Genomic DNA, 12,782 nt, shown 5'->3' with positions numbered 1-12,782 from the left:
TTAAATCTGCGTGCCGTGTGTGGAGAACTATAGCGACGTCAGAGGCGGCCCCTGGTGTTCAGAGTAAATAGGACGGCGGGATCACCAAACAGAGCCCGGGCGTTTTATCGGATATACGCCAGCGTGAGTGAGATAGGAGGAATTCAATGGTTTTGTATTCCTAGTATTGACGTAGGAGCGACCGATGATAGAGGGAATTTTAGACACAGCCGCGTTTTTTTTTTTATTCTGTCTGTTTTCTAACATCGATGATGGCCTTGGGTGACGTTATCTGCATGAATATTGGGTGAGGTAATAGCCGTGCCGTTCAAATAACCTTAACTCGACACGTTTGCTAATTCTTATGGATAGAACGTCAAGATAATAAGCGGGTATCGAGGGGTCAGGTCAATTCGTGAGCTATCTGTCCCGCCTGATCACAGCGACTGACCGCGTTGATAGAGCATTAGGCGCCTAATATCGAATCATCCGGTAATTTCTTATGAACGCGATGGTCACGGTGCACCCCTGCTTCACGTTCCCAGCTCGTACGGCGCCTGCGGTCTCACCTATGAGAGCCTCCTTGGCGGTGGGCGCCTGACACGAGTGGTAGTACTTGACCAGCCAGATGACACCCACCACCAGCCAGGCCATCTCGACCACCATCACACCTGGAAACAGGCACACAGACAGAGGAATTTAGATACGGCCATCTCCACCACCATCACACCTGGAAACAGGCACACAGACACAGCACTTCAGATAAAGTCACATAGTCACAGAACGGACGTTACGGATAGAAACATGACAACATGAGCGGATAGTTGACGGCAGGGCCTCCTCTAACACGTTAACTGGGGGGGGGGGCCGCGGCCCCCCCAGTGATGCCGCTGCCCCCCCCCCCCCAGTGGAGCTGAAATCGCGTCACTGGGGGGCCACACAGTTAAACCAATAATGTAGAAAAATGAGGAAATTTCACTAAAAGCGTACCACACAAACAATCCAGATTCCAGACTATCTCCACGATCACCACGTTACTAATTTTAGTTTTCTTATACCTACCGTTGTTTTTTATCTACAAAGAACATTACACATCCGCCTGTTGCCTAAGATGAGCCACGGAATGAGGTCAGACAATGCAGTTTTATAATTGAACACCGACTGAAGCCCGAACGGGGCATGGCCATTGATGAATTCCTTTGAGAAGGAAGCGTCCCGGAAGGTCGCCCTCTCAATCAGTCAAACGCTCACGCTTCTACACGGAGAAGGACTATTTTATTCGGGAGACGGGTTCATTCTTGAAGAGGAAATCTTGCTACGGTCAAATGAGAACGCGGCGGAGCACGGGAAAAGTTTTTATTCCCCGGTGTTTGGGACTGGAAGCAATAAGCCCTCACACTTATTGAGGGGTTAGCCGTTAGATAGACCCACCCCTAGGGTTTTCGTAAATAACTCACGCAAAAAGTGGCCCAGCGTGGCAAAACTTTTAGTGTTCTTGTGATTACCAATTGGCTGCACATTTCCTGAAATGACCCGGTCCCTAGCCTTCATTACTATTGACCTGTGGCCTGTTTCTTAAGTCATTTTCAGGCAGGTAGCTTTTTAGGATAGTGAGCTGTTTTCAGGCAGGTAGCTGTTGGTTAATGAATTCCAGTGTTAGTGGGAAAGATTGACCCTCACACTTTTAGCGGTTGGTTAGATTCCTGACGCACTGCGTGCCGTTTAATACAATTTTTCTATAATATAGGGATTTTGTTTATTCTCGAAAGTCGAAAAGCCAGAAATTTTCGTCGATTTCGAACGTTGCCGGGATCGTTAGGTACCTAAAATGTGACCCTGCCGCCTGGATCCACCAGTAGGGTGACGTGGCCTACCATTTCTTGAATATTTTTTTTTCAAATTAAACACGAAAATCATGGTATCAGGGCTGTGACGAAAAATAAGTGGCCTAAATCCGATGAGAAAACTGGATTTGGGGGTACCCTATAGGTTTGACTTCTGAGCCTCTGGCCCCCCAGTGAAAATTCCTTAGAGGAGGCCCTGGTTGACGGTACTAAAAAATCCTTTCGTAAGAAATGTTGCATGAGTGTACACTAAATATATGAATGATCGGCACTTGGTGGCCAAAAATCGCGAATCATCCGACAACAGACAACTGCACCCTCATCGCAGCAGCATGGCAGATCTAGCAGATCAACATAACAGATGGCTTCACTAACAGTTCGACGTGACCAGGGTACCAGAATTCAGGCAAATTCACGTTCAAACACCAGAGCTAGAGAACCCATTCAGACGGAGGGGCTGGGACCCGTTCCGGCCGGTGCTACCCAGCTGCCTCTCTAAATCCTCTGCGGGAGGTAACGACAGACGCTGCAGCAGCCCGTCCTTGGATTGAACGACGCCAGCAGAGCACCCCGGCGCGGTCCCATGTGCGCCCATTTGAGCAGCGGGAACGGCAAGCCAGACGACTCGGAGTCGGATCGGGTCGGTCAGAGGACGGGCTCAGCGCCGAGGTATCACAACATTTGTTGCAACATCAGTTTGATTCGAATTCCGTCTATACGGTCTAACAGCCTCTGCTTCGGGTAACAACATACCACCCTGTCTCGTCACGAGTCATGTCACGAGGTGTCAGAGATCACATCACAGGTTGTCACAGATCACATCACGATCAGTCACGCGTCACATCACGGTCCGTCCATCCGGCACGGATTAAGCCTAACGTCACGGCTGTGAGCGCCGGCGGTCTGGCGGCCATGACCGTGATATAAGTGTGACACGGCAGAATGACAGTAACGTGACGAAGCCGTACCGTCTGGGACGTGACGAAGGAGGCGGTCAGCGCTCAGCCCCTCTCATTTCTCACCCGTAGCCGTAACACGACAGGGAACAGAGTGGCACCGGAACCGCTGGAGACTAAATGAACATCCTCTCGTGAAGAACAAATGTGCATCTATTTGCAGCTGTCTGAAATGGACCACGATACAAGGGCACGTTACAAGCTGACCGGAAATTAAATGCAGTTCTACATAGGCTCGGGCTCTGGAAGTTGCCTTGTAGATCGTAAAGTTTATTGGATGAAGTGAAGTGCAAGCGAACGTGGGCCTAGAAATACCTAAAGCTCAAGGAAGAGCGCGCCAACGCTTGTTGATGCGTGAGACCGCGAACACAAGGTAAGGTCGATATCAGAGAATCGTAAATAAATGATAGGTTGTCCAGGCTGCTAAGCTCCTCATGTGTTTCCTGAGATTAGTGCTCAGTATTGAGGCCGCTTGCCGGCGGACACAAGGCCTCATTTCTTCTGCCATCAGACGGCGTTTCGCGGGTCTCCTCTGAAGTCATGCCGGCGGATGGAGTGACCTGACCAGCTATGCATCGTAAGGGCATGAGCTGATGCATGCGTCGCAAGCGATAAAGATGCAGCGGCGCCGACACCCAGCGCCGTACGGCGGGCACTCGTCCACACGAACATCCTCCTTCCTCAGCTCCGAGTACGGGTCCCAGGTGAACGCCCCAGCGGCCGGCAACGCCCCGGGACTCACGTTCACGCCCACCCGGCACCACGACACGGCCGTACAGCACCGCCGACCGCGGAGGAGGTGGTACTTCAAGGTCAGCTGACCGCCCCGGCGCTGAATGCCTCTTTATCGGGCCATGAGCCGACAAGGCCACGACACACCTCCATCAGCGGAAGATAGGCGCTCTCAGTCGTGATGTGCCCCCAGCTAGACGGAAATAACGTTCAGTGTAGATGCGCAAAAACAAGGATAACATGGAGAAAAAATGCCATCGGGTCAGGGCACATCCGGATATATAAATAACCTAAGTAGATGTTAGATAAAGGCGGTGCTCTCGTTGACCTGTATTCTCACGACCGGTCACCAGCACACACTGACCCCTCTCCTCCCGCGCGGGCCGCCGCGCGCCGCCCGGCGCCCGCAGACGGGTCACAGCGCATGCGCCGCCCAGCGGCGCATGCGCTGCGACCGGCCAGGCTGGGCGGGCGGTGATATTCGCAGTGCACAAAATCACACAATCACACACCTCCCCCCCAAAAAGAACGGATTCACTGTAGGCCTGTGATATTTACAGTTGCGCGTCACATAGATATATCCGCGGAATGCAGCCTCAGGAAGCGTAGTACGCGCTTCTGACAGCCAGTCTCCGGCGTCCAGAACGCCTCTCGCGGTTCAATCGGCTGTGATAAGCGCTGATTCGCCGGCCGCCTTCGCGTCTGCCAGCGGCTGGCCGTCCGTCGCCTTTTTGTGGTGGAACAGACAAGCGGATGTCATCCACGCCCCTCCCTCCCTGCCACAGCAGCGCCCGAGTGCTCCGACACGCCTCGATTGGGGCCTAGAACGTCCGAAATTGTCAAGAAAGAAAGAAAGAAAGAAATTAATGAATTAAAGAAGTGAAGTGCGAATGCGAAAGTTAGGAAATGTGACAAGGAAAAGAAAGTGTAAAATTGAATTTCACCAAAAACGTTCCGTCCGCTAAGACGGTTATCATTTTTCCCGACCTTGAGATCGCCATCCTGATCACTTGTAGCGCCCATTAACGTCCACAATGTTACATGCACGACCACTTTCCGTTCCAAATTATCGGCACTGCTCGGGCTCGACACACGAGCGCTGCAATGGAATAGAACACTTCATGAAGGTGTTGCACAACGGTATGCAAATGTGGCTCGGTGCATACAGTCTGGACCGAGCTGGTTCGACTCTATCTCTCCGGACGCCCGGCTGAATGTCGCTGGGAGGTTTAGTTATCTGTGCCGAACCACTGCTCGGACGGTTCACCTGAGGTCGAGGCCGTAGCCACTAAATGAATTAGCACCCCTCCCACCGCGACCGCCGTCTGCCGGGGTCCGCAATGATCAGTGCGTAGCGCCGACCCCCAGCCGTGGCAGCGCCCTCCATCACTGTGCCCTGTCCCCAACGGCCGCGCAGTCCCGTAATAAAGTCGTCTGACAGAACCGGGCCGGGCCGGGCCGATCCCAGCCGCGCCGTACTGACCTCGGCACCACTACACTGCCGTCAGACGGCCCGGCCCGGCCCGACATTGACCCGGGGCCGCGTGCAGGTGCTGGGAACCGGGCCGGTGCGGCCGGCGAGAGCACCTCGACGAGCGACTGAGCGGCGCCTCTCCCAGGCCGGCGGGGCCTCCTTCCTGACACTGGGACTTTGGGAGCGGGGCCTGTCTGCAGTCTGTGAAGCGGGAGCGGTGAGGGGGCACTTCCTGTCTGATACTCCGAGAATGGGTCTTGCTTGTCTGTATAGTTTATGAGATAGACGGTGGGAAAGGGATGGTTATGGGGAGCTCCTGCCCTGTTTGCTATTGAGACAAGTCAGCCTCAGGGAACGAATCCTGTCTGTCAACTGTCAAGTACAGGCCAGCATCACTCGTCGCAAGGATCTAGCTCCGGAATATACCGTAGCTCGGAGCACACACGACTAAATGATGCATGCTGATTTGTGTCACTATAGCGATCATTTGCCAGGCAGTTGCTGCATTTGACATATTGCCACGCATCGATCACTGAGGCACTTGTCGTTGACAATAGCGCAGCTGTGGGGACCGACCGGTATGCCTGCCGTCCCTGTCCTGCACGTGTCACCAGTTCAGTCCGGTCCAGCTGTGTCCTGTTCTGTCCTGCACACAGCTCCCCGGTTCTTTCCGTCCGGCTGTTCAGTGTTCAACCGTCCGACCCAGCTGTGTGTCCTGTCCAGCACTACGGGCAATTCTAAACCCTGTCCGACCGGCCCACTCAAGCCAGATGTGTGTTTTGCCTAGCTCTGAGGGCAGCTCTAACCCCGTCCGTTCGACCCAGCTGCGTCCTGCCGAGCATTGAGAGGGCGACTCTAACCCTGCCCGCCCAGCTCACCCTAGCCCGTCCGACACAGCTGTGGGTCCTACCCGGCACTGAGAGGGCGAGCCCGACCGCACAGGTGACAGTGCAGCATCATTATACTTCCCTACTCTATATCCTCCCCGGGTCTGTGCTTGAGGACTGAGGAGCCAGGACTGCCAGGGGTGCCCCGGGTCATTTCTGAAGAGCCATAAGGCGGCTAGCGGGCAGTCACTCACTGAGTCGGATGTAGATGAGGCACTGGTCACTGGATGGCCTCGCGCGGCGCCCCGTGTCGGTGTCTGAGGAGTCAGGGGCGCCCCGCGTCGGTGTTGCTCGGTCGGGTCGGTCAGGTCGGGTCAGTGAGCCAGGGGCGCCCCTGAGTCGGTATCTAAAAGCCAGGGGCGGTAAAGTCACTCACCGAGTCTGATGTAGATGAGGTACTGGGTGGCCTCTCGCGGCGCCGTCTCCAGGATGGAGCCGCGCATGCTGACGCCGACGATGCACGCCTCCAGCAAGAGACATCCGCTGAGGATGATGAGGTAGCCGAGGATGTACTCCCACAGTTGGCTCTGACAGGGCACCTCCGAGCTCAGGTCGGACACGGCCAGCGCCACAGAGAGCACCGTCAGCCTGTCGAGAGGAGAAGTCTGGTCAGTCACAGCACCGTCAGCCCGCGCCCCGCAGTGAGGGGACAGGAGGGCAGGTCAGTTAGAGCACCGTCAGCCTGCGCAGAGGTCAGGGCAGGGCAGGTCAACTTGATGAATGGTTGGAGGGAGGATGGGGACAGTAAATCACGTAAAAAATTTCACTTTTTCCTAATCATATCCACCCCAACCTGCCATTACCCACAATCTGCAGAGATGACTCCGCCCTAACCCGCCGCCGTCTCTAAAGCACAGAATCCACCCTAGCTCACCACCGTCTGCCGTCTCCAGTCGCGCACCTCGCCGGCTGCAGCGATCGAACCAATTCCACAATGGACTGCCGTGTCGAGTGAGCGCCCGGTGCTGGGTCGGCAGGCCGCGGGGACCGAGGGTGCCGGCCGAGTCAGACAGACGCCGGCCATTTTCAGTCGGCGGAGGGGCGGCGCCGACAGCTCGACAGGTCCCGCCGAGTTCAGCGGGTCAGGTCAGTTCGCCTGTCGCCGTGATGGATCTAGTGGCACATCTTCCGGTCCAGCCAAGCTTTCAGGAGATGTGCCCCAAAAGCTTATGTGCGAGAGGGGGTGTGCTATATGTTATTATGGGACGCCTGGCTAAATGTGATGTGCTGCAGCACGGTGGGTGATATCGGATGTTCGTTCAGTCGGCCGCGTTTCATGCAATGTCGCATCAATAGAGACAATCTCGGTGGATGCACGAACACATGTAGCACTAGCGCACGATGAAAACGGTTCAATCACCATCCAACCGCTTCGGTCTTATGTAGAAAAAATAGCGAGTAAGTTGATGAGACTTCGTCCCAACTATATGACGTTATGTTAGGTATGCAATCGCATTTCCTATAGCTCTGCAGCGCTAACCAACCCACTTCAATAGACCAAAAGATAGCAGAGCCGAGACTAAAGCTAAATTCCGCCTATCGACCCGTCGGACTGAGCTTGCCGCGGGCCTCCCGTGCGCTCCACGCAGCCGGAGCAGCGCTGTTGGAGCGCCGGACGGTGCCGCCCGGTCCATTCCGCAGCCCTCGACTGCCGTTACCAGACGCCGCTGCGTGTGCAGTATGGGTCGACTCGGCCGGCGGCGGGTCATAAACTGCGACCGCTGCAGCGAGGCTGCTGAGGGGGGGGGGGGGGGGAGCGGCGTGCGGCGAACGGCGGTGAGTGGTGAGTGGTGGAAGGTAGTTCTCGTAGACGGCGGACCATGCAGGCTCTGAGCTCTCTAACTCTGCACTGAAAATTGGAAATTGGATAATATCCATCACTTCGAGGCCAAACGGCAACCGATATGAGCTTTCTAAGTCAAAGCACGCGCTGCAATGGTTGAACAGACGGTAGCTACTACAGCTTCCACCACCGGCAGTCTCTGTCGCCTCCAACATTTTGTTCCGCAGACCATCTCAGCGCCGTGATTGGGGGAGGGAGACGCTATAGGGAGGGGGCGGGGCGGACCTGCCACCGACAGCTCAGTGTCGGGGGCGGGCGCGGCCGAGGGGCGGCGGTCGTCGGAACCGACTCAGCAGTGTCGGCGGCCGGTGACGCACCACCAGTCACCCACAGGTGCCGGTGCGGCCGGGGGAGGGGGGGGGGGGAGGGAGATGACCACCCGGTACAGCGCAGCTCGGGTCTGCTCGGACCGAAGGGAAGGGGGGGGGGAGGCACACTGCACGGTCCACCACCAGCGGATGATCGCCGCGCCGCGCCGGCCGGTGCTGAGTTTACCGCTCCTAGGACGTGAGCTAACTACGAATGGCGCTCATACCAGAACCTGGACTGACCGCAGTGCTGACCGAAAGCGCTTCTCAGGCTCACTGGTTCCCCAATATGCAGATAATATAGCTTGTCATCCAGAGGAATGCACTGGGTTATCTGCTTTAAATGCAGCTAGCGTGCAAAAGCTGTGGTGTATAGCATTACAAAAATAGCAAGCGGCACTTGTTAAATAAATGGGTGTATGAAATCAAGCTGAAATATATCATTCAATCTGCCAGCTGCGATAAGGCATGCAGTTCCTTCCATCAAACTGAATTCTAGACCGTATCCAATCGCCGCGACCATAGATCAGGGGCCGATTTATCTAACGCTACAGCGATGGTGGCCGCCGACCGGCTGCAAGACGGACAATCTGACGAAATGTCACGGCCGGCCGTTGCGCTGGCCGGCCGGGCTCTCCCTAAATCACAGCCTGGGGCCGAGGGCGGTCCACCAGTGACAGAAACGGCCGATGGACGGCGTCCGGCGCCGGCAGGCAAGACGGCGAGCCGTGTCGGCTCGAGACACACGTGATGTAGCGAACGTAGGCGATATCTGACTCTCTTACAATGACCCCTGGCCCACAGTGACCAGGTCACACAAGACGCGGGTCCTTGTGGTGAACTGGGTTGGACAGGTGACGCACATCAGTTCAGCATACTTCCTCTCTAACTGCGCTACTCAGACACTTCTCAGCCGGGTGGTGGTGGTAAGTGTTCCGTTATCTGCCCTCGGTAGGTGACCGTGCTGATGTTGGTCACCCGGACAGTCATAGCTCCGACCGAGTCCCTCTGATCACATATGGGGGGACACGTGCCTCAGGTTTACAATTGAGGCCAGGTGCATACCGCTCGAACTCGCGAGGGATGTCAGACACCTGGGCCGCACTCGAACGTTTGTTATCGTATAGCCGGCCGCAACAACAAACGACCATCTCACATTCATCAGAGGAGAATGGCCCACCGTCAGCCGCAGAACTCCGCAAGGACCGTGCTGGCACAGCAGGATTGCTATGCTCTCTTCATGAAAAGAGACTTAACCAAACCTCTCCAGCGAGATTGTATATGCTGGCACCAGCCTGCCGGCCATTTTGTGGGGGCAGCCACCTGCACGCCGGATACGACTGGATGACAGCAGAAAAAGTTATCGACTGAAAAATGCAATTAAACAAAGAGCTGACTTAGGACTTCTGAGCATGTTGCATCGTTTGGAGGCTCAGGCACCCATCAGTGCCGCTAGCCATATAATCGGACCGGCAAACACTGGCCTGGAGCTCCAAGTGTCCCCGTCACGCCACGTGCACCCGGTGCAGGTCACAGCCGGCCGCCGGTCAGGCTCCTCAGCCAGCTCCGAGCAGCCGGCTGGCTCGTCAGTCGTCAGCAACAGTCGCCGGGCGCCGGCCCGGAACATCGATGCTACTCAGCCTAATGCTATTACATCTCCATACACACAATGACCCTTGCCAACAGCGGACAAATCCACTCGCTGGGATCAGTTTGCTGTTGAGCCGCGCTGGGGCAACTGGGTTGCACTGGCTGGCAAGTGACAGCCCACGGCAGTGGGGGTGTACTGGGGAGTAGCTACAGGGGAATCGGGTGACCGGCGGGATGGGGCATCGGGAATGTATGCAGATACCGGGCGGACTAACCGACCCATGGGAGTGGGGCATACCGAGTTATGTAGGTAAATACAGGTGGCAGCAGCCGGCCATATCTATTTGACGAACTATCCATTGTCCAAAGGAGTACCGCCCAGGTGGCGCCGCCCCTCTCTTCGGCTGCTGCGCTCTGCTGCGCTCTGCTCCGTCCCCAGAAGCGCTCTGTAACGACCGACCGGCGCCGGCCGTCGACTCTGCAGAGGCCAGGGGTCACCGGCCGTTGGCTCTGCAGAGGTCAGGGGTCACCGGTCGGCGGAGGAGGGAGAGCACAGCCTGTCGGAGCAGGAGGCTGGAGGCTGGAGGACACCGCCTGACCTGCCTCCTCTGCAACGGGAGATATGTTTTCCTGCAAACCAGGGAACCCGCTTTTATAGGAAACAGCCTATTCTGGGACCGCTCTATATAAACAAGATCCGCTCTACATAAACAAGAGTCCGTTCATTTAATCACATGGATTATCTACACCTGATCATTTCATCCCTTCAGGTGAACACCATACCCACTGAGCTACAAAAGAATGTCTTTATAGTTTTTTGTTTCTGGTTACACTTCACATGCTAGGAAAGAGGCTTGCTGGGAGGCAGGGGGCAGGGAATAGGAATATGGAGCAGGGGAGAATGGAGGGGGCAGAATACAGAGGAAAACTGTGGGACCTAACCACAGGCAGTCCAGGGCTGACTTCCGATCCGACCCTGACCAGATCCATTAGCCGTCCCCAGAGCACCCAGAGCACCGGTGAAGCGTGAAAACCCGACCGAGGTATGCGACGTCGCGACTCGGTGAAGGTCGGGGAAACCGACCCGAACGAGCATCTCCATTGGGGCGTGCAAATTGCACAGCAAAAACTCACACGCCAAGTAGGCTGCATCGAGCCTTCGTTTTAAGTTCGGAAAATAGCGAAAGAAAACACATTTATCGATCTCTTTTAACGTCCTCCTACAGGCCATCTATATGAATAAAAAGCTCATTGCCGACAATACCAAGGACAAAAGGATAAGACAAGAAGGGCCCCAGCAATGTGTCACTTCCACTAACATGTTAATAAGTAGACGTGGTGCGTACCTACGAATTACGCCCACACTCTGACACAAATATCAAAAGTAAAAACACATATCAGCACGCTTGGAAACAATTCAGTTATTCGCCGGCGACTCGTGCAACATGATTACCATATTACGCGGTCGCAGCGCTGGCATTGGTGGATGAGAATGGCGGCCAGATACGGTCAGCCAACAGACCACAGTCGGCCGTCCGGGCATCTGGTCCTGGTCAGCTGGGGTCAGTGGGACGGAGTACCCACGGTCCGAGCGTCTGGTCCTGGTCAGTGGTGGGGTCAGTGGGACGGACCACAGTCCCGTCTGGTCCTGGTCAGTGTTGGGTCAGTAGGACGGACCACGGTCCCGTCTGGTCCTGGTCAGTGCTGGGGTCAGTGCGACGGAGTACCCACAGTCCCGTCTGGTCCTGGTCAGTGGTGGGGTCAGTGGGACGGACCACGGTCCCATCTGGTCCTAGTTAGTGGGAAGAGTTCAGTAAGACGGCGCGATTAGGCAATACAAGTGGTCAGCTTGAGATGAAGAGCGGTCCGTCTGTCAGATTCGAGTAGAAGGGAACGAGAAGACCTTAGCCCACCTAAGGATAACGTTGGGAGACAGACCACGGTCCTGGGTAACCTTGAATGGCGGGACGGACCACGGACTCGACTGGGCCTGGTCTGTGGATTGGGTTTGTCAGACCACAGGTTCGACTGGCGCCTGGCTGAAAAGTGGTAGTGGTAGGTTGTTTTCAGTGGCCAGAGTCGGCACGGTCTCCATTCACCACTATGTCAGCTGTCGGAGGCAGCTGTGCTAGCGGCGGTGGTAGTGCTAACAGGGAGAGAGGCCACTGGACGTCAATGCCACCGAGGGGTCAGGGGCGAAGGGGAGGCCTTCGACACAGATGTGGCATCGCGGTGTCTGAATTAACCCTATTCCTGGCGGGGGGGGGGGCCTCAGGAGCCCCCCTGAGGTTTTTTGATTATTTCTCCCAAACGCTTTGAGCTAGGAAGCTCAAATTTTCTGACTTTTCCTAAAAGGCTTTTACGCAGCATTTCTGAAAATTTTGAGTTTATCTGACCTCAGGTCAGGTCACCAGAGGCGGTTTGGTGACCCTACCTCAGAAAAGTTTGCAATCACGCCAGAGCTAGAGTTTTTGACCGATCAATTTCTTCTCTTCAGGCTTTAGTTAGGGTACCAGTATGTGCAATTTGTACATCTCAGAATTTTCATATCTGTGACCTGAGGTCAGGCCAGACTCGTGACCTTTACATTGCAAGCCTATGGGAAAATATTGAAACGCCTCCTGCTTCGTGTAAACGAGTCAAAACCACCCAATTCTTTCAGTATTGTGGATGATTATCTCATCGGTGATGATCCTGGTGCCGCTAATTGACAGGGGCACCGGCAAAGGTCATCTGAGGTCATGTGACGTCATAAATCGTTTTTCTGTCAATAAATCACGACATGATGGTGCTAAAGACTTGTAAGTGGTACCAAACTGCTCGCCTGGTCAAGGCGCGTCGTTTGTTATGCAGCATGACCATACCCAACAACCTTATTGATGAATGACCTGACCTTGACCTCAGGTCAAATTTCAAATTGACCTGTGAAGGTCATCACATACTTATTTCGCATCGCCTCGGCGAGAGCAACAAAAAATGTATTGGTTTTATGTCTCTATGTTTCGTAGTTTAAAAGTTATATAAGTAACTAATTCCAAAACATTTTATCGTTGATGACCTCTGGTGACCTCAATATTGACCTGACCTGAAAATGTTTTATGTAAAAGTTATAGATCTTTAAACGACCTATCAAACGCCGTTCGCCGTTTGTCGCTGCGATGTGTAGTTT

General features: G+C 55.0%; 1 protein-coding gene across 2 annotated transcripts in view; it reads right to left on the bottom strand.

Annotated features, from left to right (window-relative positions):
* The window catches only part of LOC122365249 (diacylglycerol lipase-alpha-like), a 51,485-nt gene that overhangs the window by 16,831 nt on the left and 21,872 nt on the right, over positions 1–12,782 (bottom strand). For both annotated transcript variants that reach the window (XR_006253708.1, XM_043336284.1), the window contains exons 2-3: positions 6,249–6,460; positions 549–650 (exon numbers count right to left, since the gene is read on the bottom strand). Coding sequence is in view for 1 of the 2 variants with exons in the window: in XM_043336284.1 (XP_043192219.1) it covers positions 549–650; positions 6,249–6,460 (314 nt within the window). In the remaining variant the exon portion in view is untranslated. The remainder of the gene's footprint in view (positions 1–548; positions 651–6,248; positions 6,461–12,782) is intronic.

This window comes from Amphibalanus amphitrite, unplaced genomic scaffold (assembly GCF_019059575.1).
Source record: "Amphibalanus amphitrite isolate SeventyFive unplaced genomic scaffold, NRLGWU_Aamphi_draft 000028F_arrow, whole genome shotgun sequence".
In the NCBI taxonomy this organism is placed as follows: domain Eukaryota; kingdom Metazoa; phylum Arthropoda; class Thecostraca; order Balanomorpha; family Balanidae; genus Amphibalanus; species Amphibalanus amphitrite.
This window is presented reverse-complemented; position numbering and strand designations above follow the sequence as displayed.